The 24,929-nt window shown below is 39.5% G+C and overlaps 1 protein-coding gene across 10 annotated transcripts in view; it reads right to left on the reverse strand.

Moving 5' to 3' along the window:
- Positions 1-24,929, reverse strand: part of FAM13C (family with sequence similarity 13 member C) — a 118,776-nt gene that overhangs the window by 84,515 nt on the left and 9,332 nt on the right. For all 10 annotated transcript variants that reach the window (XM_086899711.1, XM_086899710.1, XM_086899709.1 and 7 more), the window contains exons 5-6: positions 22,897-23,032; positions 1,262-1,308 (exon numbers count right to left, since the gene is read on the reverse strand). In XM_086899711.1, coding sequence (XP_086755837.1) covers positions 1,262-1,308; positions 22,897-23,032 — 183 coding nt within the window. The remainder of the gene's footprint in view (positions 1-1,261; positions 1,309-22,896; positions 23,033-24,929) is intronic.

Below are 24,929 nucleotides of genomic sequence, written 5' to 3' on the forward strand. Positions count from 1 at the left end.
GCAATGAGTGAGGAGCATGTGCAGGTCCTCCACCAGACCTAAGCAATCACTGATTCAAAAGATGCCCCCTCACAGAAGAGATGATTGTTTCAACAGGACTTGGTAATTTCTGTAGTGAGAGGCTTGACATTGGGAGGTGCTGTCTGCTGGCAAATGGAGGCAGTATTTTTTAAAGTATCTTTTAAAATCTTTTCCCTTGACTTTTGACTTCCAAATGATGTGTTACACTCCCTCCTTGCTCTGCTAGTATTTCATTAGCTTTTGGGAAAGCAGCCTGTTTCTGCTTCAATGGCTTTGTCTAAAACCTTGAATTACCTTTCCTAGTTCTCTCAAAAAGCTATTTCCTACCTAATGTGGTTTATTAATCTCCTGCATTACTGACAAAGCAAATAGAATATTAAGTGGGATACTTCAGCAGCATCTGGCAGTACAAAATATCTGGGAAATACTTGAAATTGTTCTGAACTATAACATCTTTTCCTCAGCTGTTTAACTGAAGAATTTAAAAAAAACTTGGTCACTGAAAAAAACCTCACAATATCTTAAAGACTGGGATGTGTACCATGATTTTTCAGTGGCTTGGCTATTAGCATAGTCCATGTGTTTTTACTCCAAAATGCAAATGGTGTGGAAGACCTAACTGTGGTTCTAATTTTTATGGGTAAAATATTCCTTTAAGAAATTTTTTTGCTAATCTATGTCCCTGTGGTCAGACAAGTCTGCTAGATAAATGATGCAAGGAAATCTAGTCTTGGGGCATAACATAAAGCTAGTTGCTTAGAGAAATGCCAGTCTCATAAAAGCCAAGTCTTCCTGGCAAAAACACAGCAAAGGATTTCAGTTATTGATGTATTTACTGATACAACCCCATACCACTGCAAATTCATGAAACACTTCCTGACACCAGACTGCTCCTCCTGGCCACTCAGGTCATACCAACACATGACCCATGGTTACAGGAATTTATAAGCAAAATAAAACACTAGAGGAATATGGGAAAAAAACTCCACGTGAGAAACCCACCCAGGAATCAACAACACTTTTTTTGGGAGTCAGCTGGTAACACTGGCCTGCATTTATCTGTCTACAGCTGATACATATCAGCATTTAGACTTTGAGAAGTTTCACTCTTTAGGTTGTTGTCCAGCAAATTTCCAACAAACCAAGTGTAATTACATTAGAGTAGTATAGTATACGAATTTCTTGTGAGATATCAAAAGTTTCCATGAAGCAGTTAAAACAAAAGATGCTTTCTTCCTACCTTAGCAATGTGAGTCTGTCTCCTCCTGCATCTTCTGTGTTGCTTGCCTGTGTAGAGAGGAGAAACAGAATGTATGAGGCTGGATTTCAATTCCAGACTAGTTTGGTCACTGCTCACTTGTGCTTTCTTAGCTATTTTTGGGAGGATAAACACCACTTCTGGATCTTCTAAGCATTTTCAATGTTCTTATAGTCAAGACCTCAGTCCTGGTGAAGGAGCTGGACAGGCTAACAAAATCCTAATAGAAAACAAACTAGAGGTCATTCAGGAATCATAGGTCATCCCCAAAGTTCTGATCTCATCCTGGGTCACAGGTCACTGCAAGAGGACAAATGGTCTTGCAGGATCAAAGGCCACTGAAAGGTCAGAATGGGCTCAAAATGTTGCCAAAAAGTCAGAGGTCAGCCAGAGCTCAAAGGTCACCCACATGTTCAGAAGTAATAGAAAAGGTCAAGCAGTCACTGACACCCATCCAAAGGGTCAGAGTCGTCAAAATTGTCATGCATTCCATGTATTAAATTCCCTTCTGCTCAGGGTACTCACAATTTTACACAATATAAGAGCTGTGACAGACCTGTAACTGGTAAATATTATAGCAAATAGAAGATACAAATATAGAACAGCAAGAGCTCGTAGTTGAATACAGGAGACATCTATAAGGAGCACCAAAGTAGCCAAATGGGAAGGATTTTAAAAGTCTCTCCCCAAACCAACTGGAGATTTTGTCATTTAAGATTAAGCTACATTTTCCTTTTGAAGGACCTCAGTGGCGTTATTATTAGTTTTATAATTTAATAGAGTTTTGAATCAGATCTTGTATTACCTGGACCTCAGACAGTTAACCATGTAAAATGGAAACTGGAAAATCTATTCTAGTTTTGATACCACTTCAACTTTTTATCCTTTTGCTCCTTGTGATTCTTCCCACCTTTACTAGAAAAATAGAAAATTCCAAATATTCACCAAATTATAGTACAGACACAAAAATATTACTGCAATTACATCCATTGTGCAGTTATCACATAGCAGTAAAAAAGCCTTACCCAATCAAAGCTGTCCAGGAGGGACTTGTCATGCACAAAAATTGATCAAGTAACCTTGATCAAGCCTCAAGTAACCTTAGGATAACTGTCATGGAAACGCAAAACTTCTGGTTTAGTTGCAAGTCAGGGGAAAACGCTCAATTCCAAGAGAGTCAGTATACTAAACAGTTTGGCATGCACTGAACTGCCTTGTTAAATAAAGCAAGACCCAACCTAACACACACACAAAGCACTTAGTGCCTGCCAAGAAGAATTTCATACACAGTGCTGAACTACAGAATTTCCATTCACTTACACGCCTAATGCTGATTATACTCAGCTGAAAAGGAAGATAATGAGCTCAAGAGCTCTCAGATCAATGGGCTGGCACGTGAGAACGCCCACCTGGAATCCCCCAAGTCTCTTCATTTTTTTTCTTTGCTCTCCTGCCTTCATTCGTGCACATAAAACCCAGTTTCACTATAACTTTCCTGACTGTAAATAAGAGATTGCAATTGTTTAATCCTGTTGCCCAAAAGTACTTCTTGTCACTTTCCAGCATCACAATGTGCTGGATTTACCAGCCAATATAACTCTCTGAGCACTGCAGACATTCTGGGGCAAGAAAAACTCCTCCTCAGGAATTCCTGAGAGCTCTTCTACCTTGGGTTATTCTAAAATCAGAGACCCGGGAACGTCCGCTGCAAACTCCAGCAAGTGAGTGCATTTCATCCCACCCCAACCAGCTGCCTTATTTGATTCTGGACTTGCTCCAACATTTTGTTAAACATCTGGGCATTTATCCAAGGCCTACCCTTTTCCATGCAGTGGCTGCTGTTCCCCCAGGTTAAAGAGTCAGCATTATTTTTGTTCCGATTCCCTCTGGAAAGATCAGCTTTTAATTATTGTATGGTCTTCATTGGAACCTTTTTGACAAGAGGCACTAAGTGTTTTCTTCCTGAACTTCATAATACTAACAAAGAAAATAAACTCTCTGTGGAAGTGGCACAGCTATGAACACACAGCGTCATTGCTTCTGTCACTGCACCCTAAACACACATCACTGGCTTTTAATCTCATATGGATTTCTGCATAAGAACTGAGATTTCTCCAGGGATCTTCAAAGATAGTTAGTGTAAAAAATTGCTGTAATTAACAACTCACTCGAAATTTTAAAATACATCCCTTGCAGACAAGGAAACTGGAGCCACAGAAAAGAACACATTTGCAAAATAAATATTTTGTATCTGATAAAGACACAAAAACACAGTGATTTTTTTTTTTTTCCTTTCCATTTTAAAGTTAGGCTTTGGGTCTAAATATTTTTTCTTCTTTCACTAATGGTTAATCCAGTGCAGGATGGTTCACAAAACTGTTGCGTATTGCATTTAACCAAACTGGTATTTGAATGGAGGGTAAAATGAACCAAAGAAAAGCCATTTGTTTGACAGTACTGTTCTAAGTGAAGGACTGCAATGCACAAACATCATTTCAATCAGCACAGTGCTTTGAGGGGACTCTTTTTACAGCACCTACTTATACAAAAACAACAGCTTGTAGCCCCCCAAGATCATCCCCTTCAGCAGCAAGAGTATTAAAAGATAAGCTAGTACTTTTTAAAAATGCACACCCTTATGACCTAAAACCCATGGTGTTTTGGACATAACTCCTTAAGTTTGTTCTGCTAAGCTTTGCTATGGCAAATATTTTTCTGGCTTCCTATTAAAAGAAAATAATTATAAAAGTACCATTGGGAGAGAAGATATAACAGCAATTCTCAAAAAAAGGCTGCACATATTTCCAAATATTGTATTTCAAAATTCACAGCAAAATGAGCCACTATGAGCACACCCACAAGATAATTTATTACAATACAACTTTTGAGAGATGACGTGCTCCAGACAGAAAACAGGCTTCTTACAGGCATCATAAAGTTGTCCTTGAGCAGAGGTATAGCAAATCTGAATCAATATCTGACATTTCTTTTTCAGCCACTCTGCAGCTATCTTGACACTTCCTAAAGCCAGCTCGAATTTGCATACCAAAGAGGAACAGAGCTCAATAATACATGTATTAATTTTATTAATGCATCTTCTCTGAGTATGCAACATACAAGAATCCCTAAAAACTTGAGTTTCACTTTTTTAAACTGAGATTATATTGCAGCACCTGGTAGCACTCTTACAGATGTTTAGCTTTATTATGCTCTTTGAAAGCTATTATTATGTTTGATAGTAATTTAACAATCTAAAGTCATGTAACATCAAGAAGGTACTAAATAAATTTACAATGGTAATAAATATCTTGCTGGTGAACCAGCAAGAAGTTTTGAGATGAATTGTTTTAGCATGAAAGGAAGTGATGAAAGAAAATGCCTTTAACTACTCAACTGAAATACTTTATCTCCATTTTAAGCAGGATGAAAAATTACTGTGCCATTTGCTGCTGAGAGCTCACCTTCTAAACAGAGCTTAGGAGATTTGGAGCAGAGATAGTCAAGATTTTACTCTTAAAGAATATATTTAATGTTGAAAAACAATTTTACCAAAGAAAAACACTGTGATAGAAACACATCAGTACAAACATATTTTGAAATGGAAAATTATTTAAATATTCACTATGACAATTATTTAAGTCTTTAATCTCAAAATTTATTGATAGATCAAAAGATCTATAATATAGATTGATAATTAATAATAATTACAGAATATTAAAAATTAGTAGAGGCAGAAACGTTGTGGTTTGACTGGGCCTTCTCTCTCATTTTATGGCCAGAACATATTAGTCCAGCTTTTCTAGAGTAGAAATTACCAGCAGCCTGAGGTTACATCAGTTGACAAAAATTTAATTACGTATTGTTATTTTTAATTTTGTGGACAGTTTGTAAAAACTCCCATCCACCTAAATGTTTAAATGTTTATTCCTTTAACAGAAACAGCCACTTTTAACTTGAAAAATTTCACTCGGGGAGGTGATAAAAAGCAGGCAATCACTCACTGTGTTATCAACGCTTGAAACTGACATGACGATGCACTCGCCATTTCTCTACACTGAGCTGGGTAATACAAACTAAACTCCTAAAAGAGGCTTTTCAATTACCCTGATTAAATGCATCTATAGTAATTTTTCAATTTATTACTTGTTCTGTTTGCTGCCCAGCAAAACCTCAGTTTAGAAATGTTACCTTACTGCCCTGGCCTGGTTCCTCCCTCCCTGCCCCAACTCAGACCTGTCACAGAGCCCTGCAATGCCACTCTGTGCTCAGAAAGAGTCTTCAGGGATTTTGTTTTGCCCAATAAAATCAATTGATTGTATCATATCAGCACCTACAGCTCTTCACAGACTTCTAATAAGCAACTTTGGAGTGTCTACTGCACAACAGCTTGAAAACAAAAGCAGTGCAGGGGTGGAAGTGTTTGTGCTGCTCACTTACTGTTCAAGCCATCCTCAAAGTCAGCTTTCCACCTCCCTCAAATTTCAGCTGACGCATGGCCTCAGAGCACACAATTGCCTTGGCACACTGCCTGCCAGACAAACAAACGAAGGTGAAGTTCCCTCTCTTTCCATCAGTCTCTTTTCAAATGTTCTTCCTAATGTCTCACCTAGAAGCTTCAGAACTGATTTGTCCTCTTGTGCTCATTAGCACTAACTTTTTTGGGGCAAGGAGCAGAAAAAAGATGCATTTCACTACTGGTGTGGGGTTTGTGAGCCAGAAACATGGGCAACTGCAACAGTGGAAGGGCTGATTTGGTTTTGAACACCAAAGCTAAAGTCTAACTTGGGAAGCTGGTAGCTAAAGGAACCATTACCCCCATTAGCAATAATTTAGTAGGCCTAGTTTGGGAAAGATATAGAGAAATATTTTGGAAACTAATTTAGTTGCTTAAAAATAAAAATGCACCAAACCATACACACCAAGTATTTGGGCATGGACATATCATACAGAATAGAGTCTGGATTGGTAGTACATTCCTACCCCATAGATATTTCAGGGTATTGCACCATCTGTCAACTTCTCCACCTTTTGAGAAACTCTTAAACCACTTTTGGAAAAAAATTTTGGAGAAAATCCTCTCTGCTGTCCTTCATAATCTGTGATTAATTACCAAAAGGCTGTGGTAGCCTGACACTGCTCTCCATGCAGGTAGGCACTGCTACCAAAGCTTCCTCCCTTTAAAGAAAACCTGGTTAGCCTGCTGGGCATTTGAAAACCACCTTCACCAGACTTCATCTGCATGGCTGTGTTTACATCTGAACACCCACCTGCTATTTCCTTTTAATGATTTCTGTGGCCAAACATTCCCCTGCAAGGAGCTCAGGCAGGGTGGCAGCTGTGAGTGCAGTGCCAGAGCAGCAGCTTGCGAAGCAAGGTGTGTCAGCAGACTGACCACTGCCAGGGACCATCAACCATCAACCCAGCCCAGCACATGTGGCATCCACGTGGGGGAGGAAAACAGGAGCAAAAAGGGAGCATGGCTAAGGCCAGCTCCCAGGAAACTTGTACATTCAAATCTTGCAGTTACTCTTGTAACTCCTTTACACAGTAATAAGGACTGAGAGATGCTATTTCTCTTCCAGCAAAAAGAAAAGGCTACAGCCTTCTGCACTCCCCCCCGGAACACAAGCCATTGTTCAGAAGACAATCTGCATTCACAGCTATTTGGAACTATTTAAATTAAATAACAGAGAGGGCAGAAGAGAGTCAGTCCCAAATGGTGGCATGTAGGGAAAACCATTCTGCTACATTAAAGATATGCTTTTAATTAACTTCTCTCTGAATGATTATAATTAAAGATTTTACCACAGGTCTTCTTAGCATAATTACCTTCTATTTTCTTGCACAGTGCACATTCCCAGGAAATGGGAATTGAGATTATTTCTTAATTTAAATACTTCCTCAATTATTTTAAAAGTTATTGCCTTTTAATTATTTTATTATTGTGATTTTTCTTTGTGCTTTTTTGGTCCTTCTCTGATTCTGACAGGCTTTTGCAATACCTCAGAAATATATTTCATGTGGTCAGGTGCAATTGTGAGCAGTTAAGAAATTATGGGTTGCATTTTACTATGTTTGGATCCAGAAAAACAAGTTCATAAAGAGAGTTATAAACTTACTTTTGGACTGGGGAATAAATGGCTCATTTTTCTCACTGGTGCTGAACATATGGTACAAATTGTTTTCAGTTTTGTTCTGCAGATTGGCGTCTCCTTTGCTGTTGCTTTTGTATGCAGGTCTCAGCAAACAGTCTTGTTGCACATCAGCTCTTGCCCTGTGCACTGAATGCAAAAGATTGAGCAGCTATCCTGATTTATTTGAAGACTAATTGTGCAGATCAGTGCGTTCACTAGTGATTGCTTGGTTTCCTACTAATATTTCCACTGATAATATAAAGACATACTGGGAAATGGCAATTGGAAAACAGGCCAAGGGAAACAGGCTCCTGCTTTCTCTGCATTGCACAGATATACTGGGTCACATTTTCCCCATCAGTCTGAGATTCCCACTGCAGCATGTTATTAAAACAGAAGGACAGAGGTGGATGAAGATAAGATTTCGCCAAGGAAGGGGGAGAATAATGCACAGAAGAGAAGGATTTAAGGCAGAGCCTTGCCCTCTCTTGTATCAGTTCCTGCCAGCTCTGCAGCAGCTTTTAATATGCAAGATTTTGTTCTGAAATTCCTCTTAACTGTATCTTCCAGCCCAGAGAAAACAAACATCAATAATCCAAGAATAAACAGGATCATTCATCTTTTCCTTATTCTTATCTCTGATGATGTTATCTTTATACTGAAATATTATCCAGCCAGAGGCAGTCTTTGGAAACCAAAGACAACTTTGAAGTAGCACCCCTTGAGACAAAGCCCCAGCATCAAATGGCATGTGTGCTGGTTCCAGTTTAACAGGCAGCCTCTGGTGCTGATAGCACATTCACAGAGCTTCATCACATCAGTGTTCAGCCCAGCTAAGGAACCACTGGCAAACAGAGTTCCCCATGTTCCTGCACCTGTGTGCACCAGGGAAGTACCAGACAGATAGGTGAGGCTGTGGGCTCACCTGCACATGACACAGCAGTGCAGATACTGACCTTCCAGGCACAAGTTTGAATTTAACATTTAAATTCAATTCAGCCACCTCTGTAGCTATTGCAATAAAATTTTCGTAGTAACTGTTGCTAGTAATCCAATTATTGCTAAGTCATTCACCATATGCCTTTCAGTTTTGTCTGTGTTAAGGAAATCAACTGACAGAAAACTGAGGGAAAAAAACCTATTTCCATCCTGTCAGTATTTCAAAGTAAATAAAGAAAACAATTTCCCATAAGTCTCCATTTGGGACTCCAATTCCTCTTTTCTTTCATTAGAGCCCCCCTCAAAATTGAGTATCTGGCTGTAATTAGATAAAAATTCAGCCTTCTTTGAAATAAACTTCAGGATTTCTACATATGAGCTTTCAAAAAAGGCAGTAAAAAATCTGTTTATTTAGACTCCTGTTCAGAATAAGACCTTGTTACTGTTGGCTCTTACCAAGAAAGCCTTGAGCATAGGCAGCTGTTCCAAGAAACACCAAGTTTCTTCCTTGTAGAGTAATTCCCAAGCTTTGGCTGTCTTGTTCCCACAGTGCTTCATTTGCTGCAGAACTGAATGAAATCAGTTCTGTTTATGTAAGAACAGGTATTAATAGAGCCCATGCATGTTTCCACTGCATGCCATGCAAGGACACACAGAATTACCCACTTAGTGAACTTGTAGGTGAAACCTTCTGCTAAATGACTACTGAGGTGAGCAGGGTCAAAACAGAAAACAGAATTTTCACTGAGGATTGATTCTGGAGGCACAAATGAGAAGTAGAGAGACATAAATCACATTTAAAGGAAAGCAAGTAGGTCTAGATTTCAAGAATTTTAAATGTTTAGCCGTACAGAGCCTACATTCTACCCAGTGTCACCTTCCATCTTGCTCAGTATGTGCTAGAGGATTTATTTAGTATATACTGTATTTAGTGCAGTAAATAAAAAATAAAGTGATACAAACTCAGGAGAACTGCTGAACAAGCCTTTCCCTACCTGTGCATCTTCTTTCCAGTGCTTCTGCTTAATCCAGTGGGGATATTTACCTGAGATATGTATGAACCTCTTCAGCAGCATCCCTGCTTAGTCAAAACTCAAATTTCACTTCACCCTTCCTTATACTTAGGAACAAGGTTAGGAGGTGAGCCTAAAGTAACAAGTCAGCTCCCAGGTTTAATCCTTCCACTGTCCACTCAGCAGCCTGACTCAAATCTGTCTCCCTGACCTCTGCCAGCAGCTTTCATTGCTCCTCTTCCCCGCTCCCAGGAACAGCCCGCCTTCCAACACAAATATCCCACAGCGGCATTGTATGTCGTCTGATGAAGAGGAGCACAAAGGCTACGAGGAAGCAGAGCCTCTACTCTTTGTTCACCTGCGGGTAATGTACAAGAGCCAGTTGTGAGTCAGTTTTCTCCACAGGATGGGGAAGGGAAGGAAGGATGAACAACAGGTACCTAAAGACAAGTGTTTGGCAAGGCAGGAGAAGCAAAGTACAAGTGCCTCTCTGCAACAAAGTGCTGCAATCCCTAACAAGAACTGCATGAGTAGATGTGGCCCCAGGGATACCCTATACACCTGTACTCCAAAGCTGCCATGTGCCTACAGAAAAGCCTAGCAACTAGGCATCAACAGTGGGAACATCCTAAAATTAATATAAACTACAGAAATATGAAGAAATTACAGCTTGTGTGAAAAAGCCTTCACAATACACTTCACGGTGGAGTAAAATAAGCTGCTACTGGCACATCTCAGACTTCTAATGAGTCTTTTCTCTCTTTTGGGACTGCTGGGAGCTGCATGTAATTGGTGTCAAGACTTCCATGTGCTCACACATTGGGCTGTCCAGCTGATGGGCAAGGTCTTTGTTCTGAATGCCTGCAGAGACAGTGAAAGCAGTGCTTTCTGCAAAGAAAGTGCTATCACTGCCTGGAAAGAGCTCACAGAGACCAACAACTTGGAGACATGGCAGCTCTTTGGCTTCTCAAGAGCGACAAAAAGCCAACAAGCAATGCTTATTTTATATTCAAATCCAAATTAATCCCATCCCAAAGCAAGTGTTTTTAGAATGTTTGAGGAATATCTCCAGCACACACAGATTTCAAGAATATATGTTGGCATTCCGTAGGGCAATCAAGGAAACATAACTTGAGCGGTGCTGGCAAAGAAACCCAGCTCCCTTCAACATCCAAGCTCACAGAGCAGATAAAAAGCAAAGCTGAGATGGATTGGAAGAGATTTAAGTTCTGAGACAGAATGTGCACTGTGTTGTGGCAAGAAGTGTAAAGCAGGAAGCTAATGAATAAAGGAATCTGGGGAAAAAAAACAAAGACGATGCAGGGGGCAGGGAAGTGCTGTAAAACTGTCTTCATTCTTTCAGATTAATCCTGACAATATTGTCATAATTTCATCATTTCCCAATTCCTCTTTCTGGTTGAAAAAGCTAAAACTAGCACACAAATTCACAGAGAAATATTGGTAGTAAGGCTGAGACCAGACAAGCTACCTTGCTTTCTTGAAGTAATTACAAAGATTTTTATAGGGGACCACCAATACATAATTCAAGAAAAGTAGCACATATGGAGAATTACAAAAAATAGTAAACAACATGAACCACATGAAAAACATAAGCAAAGGGGTCAGATTTTAAAAGATATTTGAAACATTTAAAAGTCAAAATGGATGTATTGAGCTATGTCCAGAAGGCCAGTGTCTAAAAGTAAAATTGACATGTATGAAGTGACATGTTGGTGATATCCTCACCTCACCCTGTTTCTCAGCATCACTGCCACTGTTCTTTCATCAGTTGTGGGGTGTTTTCTATTGATAAAAGCACATCTCTGAGCCTCCATTAATAAAAGCACAGAAATATCCTAGGTACAAGAGAAACAGTGTCCCTATCCCTTACCCACTAGACACAAGCAAAGCAGATTTGAGGCAGAGGGCTTAACAGAGGGATACATTTTCTCTCCTCTTTTTGCACAAGAGAAGAACAGTGGAGATTCCTTTTTAGTTATGAAGTTCTGGACTTAAATCCAATGAGCACAAATGATTTTAACCACTGGTTCCATGAATTCACCCTCACAAGCAGAATGGTATCTGTAAGAGCACTGTATTTGCAGTGACAGCATCATTGTGCTGAGAGCCAAGTGTGAAACCAAATCCCTGAGATTTTGTTCTGCTAGTTGAATGAGACACATTATCAGTCCTGTTCTCATAAAAAATTTCATCAAGGACATAATAAATAATTCCCAGAAAAGCCTTACCAAACCTTGCATACAGACTTTCTTACTTTAATGAATTTATATTCCCCACCTAAAAACAGGCCTGGCTGAACAACTGCCTTTGACCCACACTGATCAATGTGGTAAAAGAGCATTGAGTCAGCAAAAGCTTACCAGAGCTACTGAGATAGCAGGTATGCACATCAATGCTGCCTTCAGAGGTGAAGGAGAAGACTCAGAAAAAAACTCAGCAGAGATAAAGTAGTTCAGGAATAATCTGACTTCTCCAGGGGAAAAAAAACCCAAGTCCTTGAAACTAATGACTCTTGCAGCTACTTTGATGGCATGAAAACTTGAAAACATCAAATATAGTGGCAGCAGAGATAATCCATCCCTGTGGTATCACTACATGTTACAGAAGAATTTAATCAGTTGGTGAAGAAAAACTTGAAAAGGGATATGGAAACACTATTAAAAAATGCATACATCATATTGAACCATTAATTCAACTCATTCTGCAACGTGCCCATGTCTGCCAGTGCAGCAGTTAATAGAGAGCGCATGAAACTCAGAACGCAATTAAGTCTTGGGAGAAGCACAGTTGGAGGCTGTGGCAGTTTCTATGGCAACCTGAAAGGCTCAAGACTAGTAACAGGAGATTAACTTTAAAGGCAAGATAAGTACATAAATATAGCTTTCGTTCACCATTCTCTCTGCTTCCAAATGGGCCATGTATTTTCAATTTAAGCTATACAGAAATGTAGTCAGATGTCCTTCTTGCTATTAACTAGGGTAAAAATAGCCTTTAAAAACACCCTGCTATAAAAATTCTGACAATTTCAGAACTGGGGAGTCATCTAAACTCCACTAATTAATTCAATCAAAATGGAAAGCACTGGGCTTGAATGCTGCCAGGAGATTAGAATGAGGCTTCCGGATAGAGAACATGACAGCCATAATAAGAGTTTGCTGATGTCAACACACCGTATGCTTATGAACAAATCCTCTTGACATGTTTTTCTGGATTACGCCTCAGATCAGGTTTTAAGTCTCCAAAAGAGTGAGGGCAAGATTAAGAACAAAATTTTAAGCACTACAGACCTTTTTACTTTCCTTCTTTCTTTTAAATATTCTCTTCAGTTATAAAGAATATATGAAAGAAACCACATAGAATAATTTTCCTGGCACTTGGGAGCTTTTATTCAAAAGTTCTGCTGAGACAGCAGTCGCCTTTTGAACTCCTGCCCACCTTACTTCCAAATAATTTTTTAAAAGTGCATTAAAGAGGGGCCACATCCCTAGTGCAGTGAGTGCTCTGAACTTGTTTTACTGCATTTAAAAACAACTGGTACACGCATAACACATTTATCCAGTGTGGGGAGAACACTACCAGAAGAACTGAAAGCAGTTACATTAGCTAAATTAGCAGCCACATTAGCAAAATAGCCAGTCCAATGTGATTTGACCCTCTCCTGAGTAGCACAGATCTCACACTGGCACCTCTGCACAGCTTCTGTTGAGCATCAGATTCCTGAAAGAAAAACACACCACCCCTACTACACTTAATATTGGTGGAACACATGGTGTTCCAAGGATTTCTGTGGAATAACACGAGTCTCTTGGGCTGACCCGATCTTGCCTTCAAACCCTCATGCAGTTCTACTCGCACGGTGAGCATTTTTAGTTGGAATTTGTTGACTAGTCTATTTGAGGAAAGAATAGAGACACCCCGTAAAAATGTCCAAAAGTCACTGTTATGTAATTCAAATGTGCATTCCACTTCACTGAAGAAATTACAACCTGCCCATGATAATATCTAAGCACCACCTAGAGCAGTTAAATTGGCATAGCAATATTTAAGACAGGACTCCATGATCTTGGAGGCCTTTTCCATACTTAATGATTGTGTAATTCTATTCACAATGGAACAAGTGCTCTTCTTCTGCTGTGGTGGGAATTTCCCTGCTGGATTTGCAATGCAGAAGAAAACAATAATCTGTTACTTTTTGTCAAGAGAAGGCTTTGGGGTGACCTAATTATGGCCACCCAGTACCTGAAGGGAGCCCACAAAAGAAATGGAGAGAAACTGTTTACAAGAGCACATAGTGATAGAACAGAAGGGGAAATTACCTCAAGCTGAAAGAGAACAGGTTTCCATTCCTGGGGGAAGAAAATACAAAAGAAAAACCCGAAAGCAAAACAAAAACCAGACTTCACATCAAAACCTGCAGAATGAGCCCGAGATTTTGAAGTAGGGAAGAAATATTGCTGTCCCTCTGTGAGGAAGCAAAAGGGAATAAGGAAAAGGGAATACCTAAAGAGCTTGTTTCCAGAATTAATACTTCGTTCAGAGTAGAAAAGCTACAACAGGGTGGGATGAGGACAGCACTCTCCACTTCTTCAATAAAGTGTAGGTTATTGTCAAAGAATTAATTTTTCCTTCTTTTTTCCATTACTTTCCTTTTTTTCTCCCTCTCAGCTAACTGAAAAGCCACAATTGAAGAGTATGCAGAGACAGCAGCAACCCTCCAACTCTGAACTTCATTTTGACTAAATAAAGAAATCCAGACCTATACAAAACTTTCAAAGAAGGATAGATTACATACTGTACAATCCATTAAGTGGGAAGAAGTTGAAGAGATCCACCATTCCCCTCACCATTCTTAGGATCTGCCTTGTCCTGTAATTGAAGTTACCATATCTCACTCTGAAGAGCTTCTTTTCTCTTCCTGGAGTAGCTGTGGCAGTGCCAAGCTCCTCCGGAGAGACAGCTTAATAAGAATGTAAAAAATGCTGCCCTCCTTTGCTGCACATAAAGGTCTTTTTATTTTTTTCTTTGATTTTCACTCAATATGAACTTCTCTGTTTTAAACAAGTAAAGTAAGTTTCACTGGAGGAAAACATAAGAATAATTTGGCAATGTGTGTCTCAGGTAAAAGTTCTCAGCAAGGGGTTTCAAAACAAATCAGAGCAAAGCTTTGCAAAGTTATTTGTGTGGGGGGTTTAGTTGTTTGTTTTTTGGGGGGTTTTGGTTAGTTCATTGGTTTGGGGCTATTTCTAAATCATGGTTTAGATCCCTAAGCATACTTCTCAGAAACAGCATATCAGCATTTTAATTTTAAGCATACAAATGAATTAATGTCCTCCCTGTTTTGTTATAATGAAGCAAACTGACTTCATGGAGAGTGACAGTTACATGGATCTGGATTTGCTGTAGGCATTGGAAACAAGGAGACTTTATAAGGAGCAACACATTAATGGATCTGACTTTAGATTTCATCTCCTTATGCTCTCTCTGGTCAGAAAGTGCAACAACTTTTACCATGTGAAGACAGGGAATAAGAAACACAGGAAAATAAGTCAACAGTGTTGGCTGCTGCTAATATTTAACTCATGCTCCAGACAGATCCAGGAGATTTTGATAAAATACACAAGTTACTGAGGAGAGAAAGGCTCAGCTCACTGGTCATCTAGAATACGGCGACTTGCAGGTCTGTAAACAGCAATCTTCCCAAGTTCTTTAGACTTCTAGTATAAACCATGCTCGATGGTTGCAAAGTTTAATTAAACAGATACAGCTCCATTCTGCAGCCAATTTAATACTGATTTAAAACAGTTTATCTTTGCCCTCCCCCATCCTCCACCACAACCAGCATTTTGGTTAAGCTAGGAAGGCATCATGGAATATAAATGATCAGCAAAATAGCCAGGAATTAGTATAAACATTAACGACATCAAGCAAGAGTTGGAAGAAAAGCAAAGCAGCAGATCAGATATTTAACCAAGGAAATGTTTTTCTCATCCATCATTTCTTGCAAATAAGTGGTAGACTGCTTCCTATAGTTTCCTAGAGAAAATATGTAAAAGACAAACACATTTTTATAACTACTGTATGGTTTTGAGTTACAGTGCACTCCCTGTATCCAAATCCACCTCAATCTCTATTATTGCTGCATGGTCCTCCTGTATTGACCAAGGAAAAGGTTTTGGAAGTCAAAGCTATCCATGGAATTCCCAGAGAGCCTGGAAATAAAATTAGAAGTCAGAAAACTAAAACATACCAAAAGAGTAAAGAGTTCTAAATCACAATTTCTTCATTTGATCTCCATTACAACTCTATGAAAATACTAAAGACACTGTACAAATCACTAGTACACCAAAATGGTTCTTTTTGGGTTTTTTCTTTTTTTTTTTCCTTAAAGTAATATTTTTCCCTTCAGTGTAGTCCTAATCATCTTCATGTCTTTGGTGAAGGGTAAAAGAACACACAAAAAATCTTAAAGCTACAGATCTTAGAGCCTGTAAAGGACATGCTATGATATCTTCTATCCTCCTCTACTTAGACCTCTACTTGCCCAGCTTTCCCCCTGCCCAGCCCGCAGGGTTGGCACAGGGATCAGCCTTTCCCTGACCCAGCTCCTCGCAGAGGCACTGCCCATCTTGGCAAATCTCAGCCTCTCTTGCATCACCCTCCATGGGCAAAATAGAGCAGAGGTCAGTTTTAAGCTGTAGAAGATGTGGTTCCCTGCTCTGCCTAGCTTCCCATATGTAAGAACTACCCAAAAGCGCCTGTGCCTGCTCTCATGCAGCCAGTGACACCAGCAGCTCCCAGGCAAAGTTCCAGTTGAATACTGGAAGCAACAGTAGATCAAACCAGCAACATTTCAAGTATTTGTTTGTCCTAGCAGCTTACAGAACAACTCAGTCCTAGGCCACGCTCTTTGCAAAACCATCTCCAGGCACAGCTGACAACCCCAGCACTTGGCAGAACAGCCTAAGGCTCACGCTATGATTCCTTCACCAGCCTGAATCCTTGTGAGCACATCTGCAGTCCCCTGGGAATAGGGCAACATCTAATTAAAGCAGATGGTCAGTGAAATTTCAAAGGTCAGGTTTAAAGTTGCTGGCAGAACCTTAGCTTCGAGCATCCATCTAAATTACCAGCCATAGAAGCCAACCCATGCATGCAAAGCCAACAGCAGTAGTATTTCCTTAAATTAAAAATGGCCTTGGAATGTTTTTTTCACTTATTCCTCCCCAGTTTCTTTCCACATTTTTTTTTAAGGTGATGCATCAGTAAATCAAAGCAACTTGGACGTAAATTTACTAAACACAGACCCCAGGGAACAGGTGTAGCACGCAACTTCACCATACATTTTCTTTTGCTTCTCATATTTTTTGGTTCAACTGCACCTGTAATTTTACTACAGACATATTTCATCCCTTTCCTTCTCATAACAGAATAAGAAGGTGCCTAGCATTTGGTAGTTCTGGAAACTATCTAGCAAAAATGCTGACTCATGAACATGCATTTCCATTTTTACTTGAAGCAAATAAACACTGCAGACTCCACTCTACAGGAGAAAACTACAAAAAACGGGGAGAGAGGGAAACTGAATTGGGTTCTAACATGCTAATGCCCTTTCAAGCTTGAGCTGAGCCTTTCTGCATGCAAGGCGATAAGTGCTAGCCCTATTCTTCTCTCAGTTGGTGTTGTTTAAGTGCTTAAGGATGTTTTCCTACTTGCCAGAGAAGGCGAAATAAACTAATTGAAGAGCAACAAAGCAGTCTAGGAACTGGTGGGTGTGGGAGAGGCAGCATGAGAGGAAACTATGCCTTCAGAATACGCCTTTTAAATTCACTGTTGCTCTGTAACTAAGTACAGTTAAATGACCTACAATTAACTACTGTTTTTAAAAAGTTGGATTTTCTTATTTTCCCTATTTCTTTTTTGACAGTGAATATTTTTTCACGTTTTTATTTTACTATACATCTCTCTCCTGTTTTTCTGAAAACATTTCTCACTTCTGACCCTAACCTTGCATGAAATTAAAAACCACTAAGGGTTTTAAATAATGTCATTCATCTCTCCTACTGTACACCCAAAGATAAGTCAAAACGCTGAAATATTTGATGCTTATATATCATAAGCCTTTCAGTACAAATACATTTTATTTCCCAAGGACTTGTTTCCTATCAAAGATTTCACTTCTCATGTTTTTTTCAAGAAGTCTTTAACATTAGTAAACAAATCAAATTGGCTGTGTTCACCAAAGAACGGGAACACAAAAGTGGTAAGAGATTTTATTGGCAGTCCTTAGATATTGTTCAGGTAAGGAAGGTGACACAAGCACAAAATAAAAAAGGCTTGCATTTCATAATGGTTTGGAGATGAATTCATACCCTTCCTTCATGCCTCTCTGATATCAATTAATTATCTGAGGAAGGAACAGACTGATGCTCCGATACACTACAAAAATAGAAATGTAATATCTAATTTTAAGATTGGTTCTCAGAACATATTAAAGGGTTATGTTCAAAGGGAAAAACAGCTCTGGAGTGAGAGAGAACAATACTGACACCACGTGGAAGAAAATGCTGCTGGCTCCTTTCTCTATTGCTAACTTGAGATGCCTGAAAATCTTAGAGTTGGGTCAAGTGCTGTGGTAAATGTTTTAAACATCAGAGGAAGATCACACAAACCCTCTGAAAGCAGAGATCTGTGTTATTCTAGTGGATATACTAGCAGATTAATTATAAACCTCCTCCTTGTAGTGCGGCTGATGTTTGTGAGCAAAGCAACGGGCTGCTGCTGCCATGAACACATCAGATATTGCTCCCCTTCACAAACTGCAGATACACACCCTTAATCTGTCATCTATACAGGTTCTGTAAGTCTGACTATGGTGGGAGCTTTTGATGTGCTCCATTCTCAGCCAAACTGAAAATGGGCTTTCACAGAATAAGTTACAAAGGTGAGACTCCACTGTGTTGGTTTCAGTGCCCATACTGCCTTCAAACCTATTTTCCAAGCCATGAAAGGCCTATAGCACTTACCAGCTTTAGAAATACCTTGCCTTCTCATGCACTTTATATCTTTATGGAAAAACAGCCAGTGATCATTGTAAGCAGCTCGTGGCACTGCCCAAGCTCTGTTCATGTACCATGGGCTGCAGTAAAGCCTCAGCATTCAGCTTGGGCAGCTTCCCTCCTGTGTGAGAGAACTGTTTGTTACAGTAAAGCACAGACAGCAGTGTCCTCATCTGTCTACACGGCACACACCCACTTTTGACAAGGTTCACTCCCAGTGCAGCCTTACCCAGACCAAAAAAAAACCCCAAAAAAACTGCTTCTATGTACTAGTGATAGGAAAGAGAGAAAAGCAGACACAGCAGCACAACCCACCTGGGGGGTTGAAGTGTGGCAGCAGTGTTCTAGAGGACTTGTCCAGCAAGTCAAGAGGAACCCCCAGCGATGCTGGAGCAAACATTAAATTGGTGACATTTCCTCCATGCCCTGCAGGTCCCCAGTAAGGCACACTTGTCCTTTCCAAGTTACAGACCTCCAGTACAAAGGCCAGGCTGCTGTAGATCACAGGCTCAGCACAGAAAAGCTCTATTCCTTCCACCCACAGGCAGCAAGGCTCTCCGGCACTGAACACCTAGACGGAGTAATGAGTACTCCAGCCACATCCATTTGAGTTGTTTCAAGCCAAACTTGCCCAGCCTACAGCAGTTTTTGTCAAATCCTTATGCCTACAGTCATATTCTGCTGTGTGTTTCCAGAAGAGAAGAAATGCATCTTTACAATTTATTGGTCACAATGTTTGTGGGGGTATAGGGCCTGCCTACTTTGATCTCCATAAGTGGCATTTTTCATCCAGTCAGTATTCAAATAGAAAATAAAAATTTAATGTTTAATGAGTCCCTATTTTAGCAAATTTACGAAGGTTAGGGAGAAGAGTTTTTCTGTGGAATGGGAAATAATATTAAGTCCTTCTATAATGTAACAGCAATCCTACAGATACACTGACAAATCTTCTGGTACTTCATGTGGTACCTGTGGGGTTTGCTATGTTCACACCTAAAACCAACTAAAACATACCATTGTTAAGGAAAGCACTTGAAAGTAATCAACACTTCTACCACTTTAAGAAAAATTGTTAAGAGCAAAAATAGGAAATGGAATTGTGTTCTGGTATGCAGGAAAAGCTGTTTTAACAGGACAATTTAGTTTAACCTGGAAACTTCAGACAGTGAGATAATGCCTGGTTGGTTGGTTGTTCTGAAAGGTTTCAGCTAATTCAACAAGAATTGTCATGGGATTAGCAAAGTAAAACATCAGTTAAATTATTGCTGTCCTCCACATTGAGCATATTCTATTTGAGAGACCACAATTCTGTTTTATGACCACTTCACATGTGAGTCAGGCACCACATTTTTTTCACAGAACAGAGTTAATGCTGAAGCATTTATTTTGCCTTCGAAAAAAGCTAAACCCACAAGATTAACAAAACTCTCCAGACCACAGAAGCCTTCCCAATAAAGCCATAATTCAAGCAGATAAAGTAGCCATTAAATATTCAGTTGCACTCTTCTGACCAGCTCCAAACCACACTACAGTTTCAGAATTTCATTCTGAGTTGTCTGTGGTCAACCTACAGGTCCAGGATATTGTCCAGTTCCATTTCCCCATCCCCCTGGACCTCTGCAATCCCTTCATAATAGTTCTCTAAGACTGTAGAGAGCAGCCTTGCTGATATATAGTGAAGTATGCATAAAAGGACAAAGCAAGAGAAGAAAACAGATAAGACTCCTTTCCTCAGGGTGAAGGCATTTCTGCTAACCAAACCTATGCTTTAATGGAGAGACAAGCAGTGGCTTGTAGGCACCCATAAAGTCATACTCCTATTTGTTTGCAAGACAAAGGTAGCATGCATCAATCAGGAAGGATTTATCTATGACTTCTGTACAAAGAGGAGATACAAAACACATTCTTGGACTAGATGAAAAAAAAAAATCCATATTCAACTTTTATCTGGAATACAAGATTCAGAAATGACAAATTGCTATTAAAAAGGTTTGGTTCATAATTAAATTATACCATAGAATTTAAGATAATCTTGCACACCTCCAACATAGCTACTGTTATACCTTGGGTTAAACACAATTATCTAGAGATCTCAGGTCGAAGCAAGCACCACAGAATTCTTTTTAAAGAATTATTTAATCTAAACATGAAAATCAGTTTCATATCAGTGCAGCTCTTGGGCTAGGTCAGAAGGTTACAGGACAGCTTTAAATGCTAATGAACGCTCAGGAGCAGTGGACTGGAGGGCAGAAAAAATAAAAACTCAAATCAATTAATTTTAAAAACTCACACATAGACACAAAACCCCAGCCTGGTAAGAGTTGCAGCATTCTGACTCTGTTTTAAGAGGCAAAGAATGTATGTACAACACACAGGAAAAAATTACAAGTTAAAACACATCCTAGCTAGGATATAACTTTAAACCACTATCTTTATATATAATTGGTGGCTGTGAATAGTCTACTGTCCAGCCCAAGGTAATAGTTCTGAACTACCAAACACTTGCAAATTCTTCTCCCAGTTTGTCAGTCTGAATCAGCCAGCGCACAGAGCATAAGTGGGATGGCTCCCAGCACTTTGAGACACTAAGAACTCTGCTCAGAAAAATCAATCTACCCATTTCAGCCCACAAGCAACACAAGTGAGGGTTAAGTCTTGTCTGCTATATGGCAGGCCTGCCAGATTGGCATGTCTTTAGTTTGACAGAGCTCAGGTTAAGTTAAAATGTTGAAGTGGAAAAAAAAAAAAAAAAAAAAGACAATCCAACAACAAAATCAGAGGAATTAAGTAGTCCAAATGCAAGTATCCATGTAAAAGCCAATAAAAACAAGTTTCATTTCCAGGACTCAACAAGGAATCTGAGCCAGGTTTGCCGTTTCACTTTTTGCTTGTTTTACTGGAAGAAAACCATGGACATTTAATATGTTTAGTTTGTAAACCTAACTTTGATGTTTCTAGTTTAGTGAACCTTGAGCAATTGTTACATTATGAAAGATGAAGGGTACCTATCCAATGCTCTGTGTTTCCTGCCAAAAATTACAAAAACAAGATCAGCCATGGAATACTGAATTCCCTTCTCACCCACAGATGAGGATTTCTTTCATAAGCTTACCTCAGAGCAGGAGAGTGCCCCATGGCTATGTCTTGTCTGAGGTTTTATTAAAGAACTTGAAAGGAGCTTTTCAGCAGAATTCTTTCCCACATCACCACAATTCCAGACAGACTGTGACATTTTGGAGAATTACAAGGGATTGAAGCTGGTTTAAAACAAAAGTACTGCAAGTGAAAGCTGGGCATCCTGGCTTCTCTAATACCTTTCCAATGTCTTTTATCTGCAGATGCTTCCTCTAGCTTTGCAAATAGAAGTAGATATCTTGGGACAGCTAAAAAAAAAAAAGGGAACTGGTAGCATGGGCTCCAGCACTGAGTGTGAAACAATCCTTGTGTTACATTTGGGGCCAAGTCTTGTGGCATTGAAGCAATATTTTATAAACATCCATTTATCAGTATAGTCTGTTCTTTAAACTTGCATCTGTACAGGTTTTGTTTTCAAAGAAAGCTTCCAAGGAGCATTACAGTCTCAGTATTTCCTTTGGGATATGTAGTCTGTTCTAAGTACTGGAATTGACTTTGTATTAGAAGCCTGCTAGTTTTCCTCAACAAGGAGACTTGGAGAAAGAAGCCAGAAAATTAAGGAGTCATGAATACAAATATCATCCACATTTACATGCAGTGTTAATTTCTTCCTGATGTGGCACACTGCTGCCAGCCTCGCCGTGGACCACAGGGATCACAAAACTGCACTGTGAAGCACTAAACTGCAGGGTTTGCAACAATATTTGCTTCATGTCTTTTTCCAAAAATCAGTTTCAAGTTAAGCAGCAATGATACACCACATCACAAAGTGAAAACAAGATTTATATTGACCCTCTTTCTAAACCAGGATTCATCCATCATGTTTCTTCCATCATGAGGTCTTCAACAAAGAGACAAAAAAGGAATCAAAGTGCTAACAATCTTTTAGAAAAGAAAATGCCCAAGGAGAGGCTGGAATGTACACACATTTTAGAATGTGAGTTCTAAAAAAAAAGAGAGGTGTTTCAGACTTTCTGACTTTGCTTTACTGCATCACCAATGCATAGACAAAAACACACAAAATAAAAAGTGCTTCACTCAAGGAAAAATTCAGTGGCTTTGATCTAACAAAGCTTGGCATTATTGTATTTTAAGTGGGACAGCTTGGAATTTTCTTCTAGACCTTTTGCACCTGCAATCTTTTCCAAATTAGAATTTTTAACACTCATGTTGCCTCTCCAGCTCAGGTATATCACAAATATTTACATTGCTGGCTACGAGCTACAATCATCAATTACACTATGCATAAGCAAATGTATTTCCAGTTCTGGGTTTCAACCTAATGAAGCACTTTCAATTTCTTGCTGTAACTTTCTTACCTGAAGGCCATCTGCTTGTCTCTGTGAGAAACGAGGGTTCAAGTCAACAAAAAGCATCTCCTGGTGTTGAAGCAAATACAGCAGGAGGCCATTGTAAAGCCTTTGTTCTTCATAAGCCAAGGGACTGACAGGAATCCTAAAGGGAGAGAAGGTCGATTAATCTTAGAACTCTCGGATCAGGGTCTGATCATGAGTGACACAGGGAGCCCTCACAGCACCCAAGATAATTCAGCAGAGCAGCAATTGTTGAATTGTTGGGATGGTGACCAGTGGAGCTTGGTGGGTCCACAACATGGGGACCTTCACAGTGACAGAGCCCCAGCTTTGCTGCAGTGCTTCACAACACAGTGAATCTTTGTGGCAGCACAGCAAAGTAGTTAGAACCTGACAGTATATGAGGTTTGCAAAATAAAGGATTAAAAGGACAGACAAAAAAAAAAGCATCCTAACAATCTGCCATTGCTCACTGGCATTGGGATGGAAAGAATGGTTTTGTTCTACCTTCATTTATGAAGGTGAATTCTGATCACTAGAATAGCTTATTATTAGAACTGTCTGGAAAAGAACCCACGGGTAACAAACTGCTTCAGTGTATTAATTTATTAATCCACAGACATCAAACATATCAGGAGTGGAAATTCCAGATGTTCCCAGTAGCCATGTTGAGTTTGGGTTGGGTTTTTTTTCTTTCTTGCTCTCCCCATATTTGGGGTTTTTTATGAATAATAGTTGAATTTTTACTATCCCTGTCAAGTCAGAATAATATAATTAAAAGTATTCCTTATATAGGATTCTAATCTCAATCCCCAAAAGACCTCGGTATTCACTCCTGCCAACTATTTGGAAGCTTGGAGAACATTTACATAAATGCTGTGCCCTTAATGGAGCTTCTCTAGCCATGCTGCACCAACTCAGTTACACCCAGCACAATGTTAATATTTAAACAAGAAATTCATAAACTCTGGAGACTAATGTGGAACATGAATACACCAGTCTTCTGTTTGCCAAATGAGTATATTCATTATTCATTTGCAATTTTAAAGTACAAATATAGACACTGGGCCCAGTCCAATTGCTTTCATTTGTGTTCCTCTTTTATAAACTTACTGTTGATTCTGTAAAGACTTGAGTTTGGGCTCCTTTTGAAAGCAGAAGGTTTAAGCAGAATTATAGCCAGGTACAACATAGATTTACAGGATAAACCACTGTGTCATCAGCACCTTCTTTAGGATTAGGTAACATTTCTCCTTCCTGGATTCCCATTTTTCTTGGGACAGAGTAAGTTTCTCCACAATAAACAAGGCTGCTTGTAAAACCTCGTTGACTGAGCAATAGCCTTTGCTGCATACAACAATCCTAAGAGATTATTCATGGCTTACCCAAACATCAACACCCCTAGCTCACAGGCCAGAGAAGCAATGTTTTTAGTCCTTTGTCTTCTTATTCAGCTTCTTTCTTTAGCTTAGGCATCTGTTCCTGAATCTACTTCTACCAGCTGTTAACTCCTTACCAGAAGGAGCACTCCACAAGCTATTCAGGGAGACAAATAGCTCTCATACCACTCATTGAGTCCTCCTTTCCCTTATTAGCAGCCTGTGCTTGGGTGCCCAGTTCTCATTTCATCCTAAAACAAATCTAAAATATAGACATCCCAGTCTGGGATGGCAGCTGACTCCAAATATCAATGTATCATCAGCAGATATTCATGGGTGGCAACAGGTGTGCATTCCAAATACAGTGAATACACTTTTAGTTCTGTTCAGCCACCTTCCACAATGACTTTAAATTAGTTTTGTGAAATAATCACTTCCTGCCTCTTCAGATACTTCTGCCACTACCAGAAACTGCATTATTGTGGTGACAGTAAAGGGGAACCAGGTTACCACACTGCTAAATCCAGGAACGTGATCTTAGGAAGAGCAGAGCTATTAGCTAATAATAGCTAATAGAGGTGTATTCTGCATTTCCCTATAAAAGCCCCATAATCAGTTGTAGTACAAATCACAAGAGAACACCCACTATGAATAAGAAAC

The sequence above is a fragment of the Cyanistes caeruleus genome, chromosome 8 (assembly GCF_971803275.1).
Source record: "Cyanistes caeruleus chromosome 8, bCyaCae1.hap1.1, whole genome shotgun sequence".
Lineage (NCBI taxonomy): Eukaryota > Metazoa > Chordata > Aves > Passeriformes > Paridae > Cyanistes > Cyanistes caeruleus.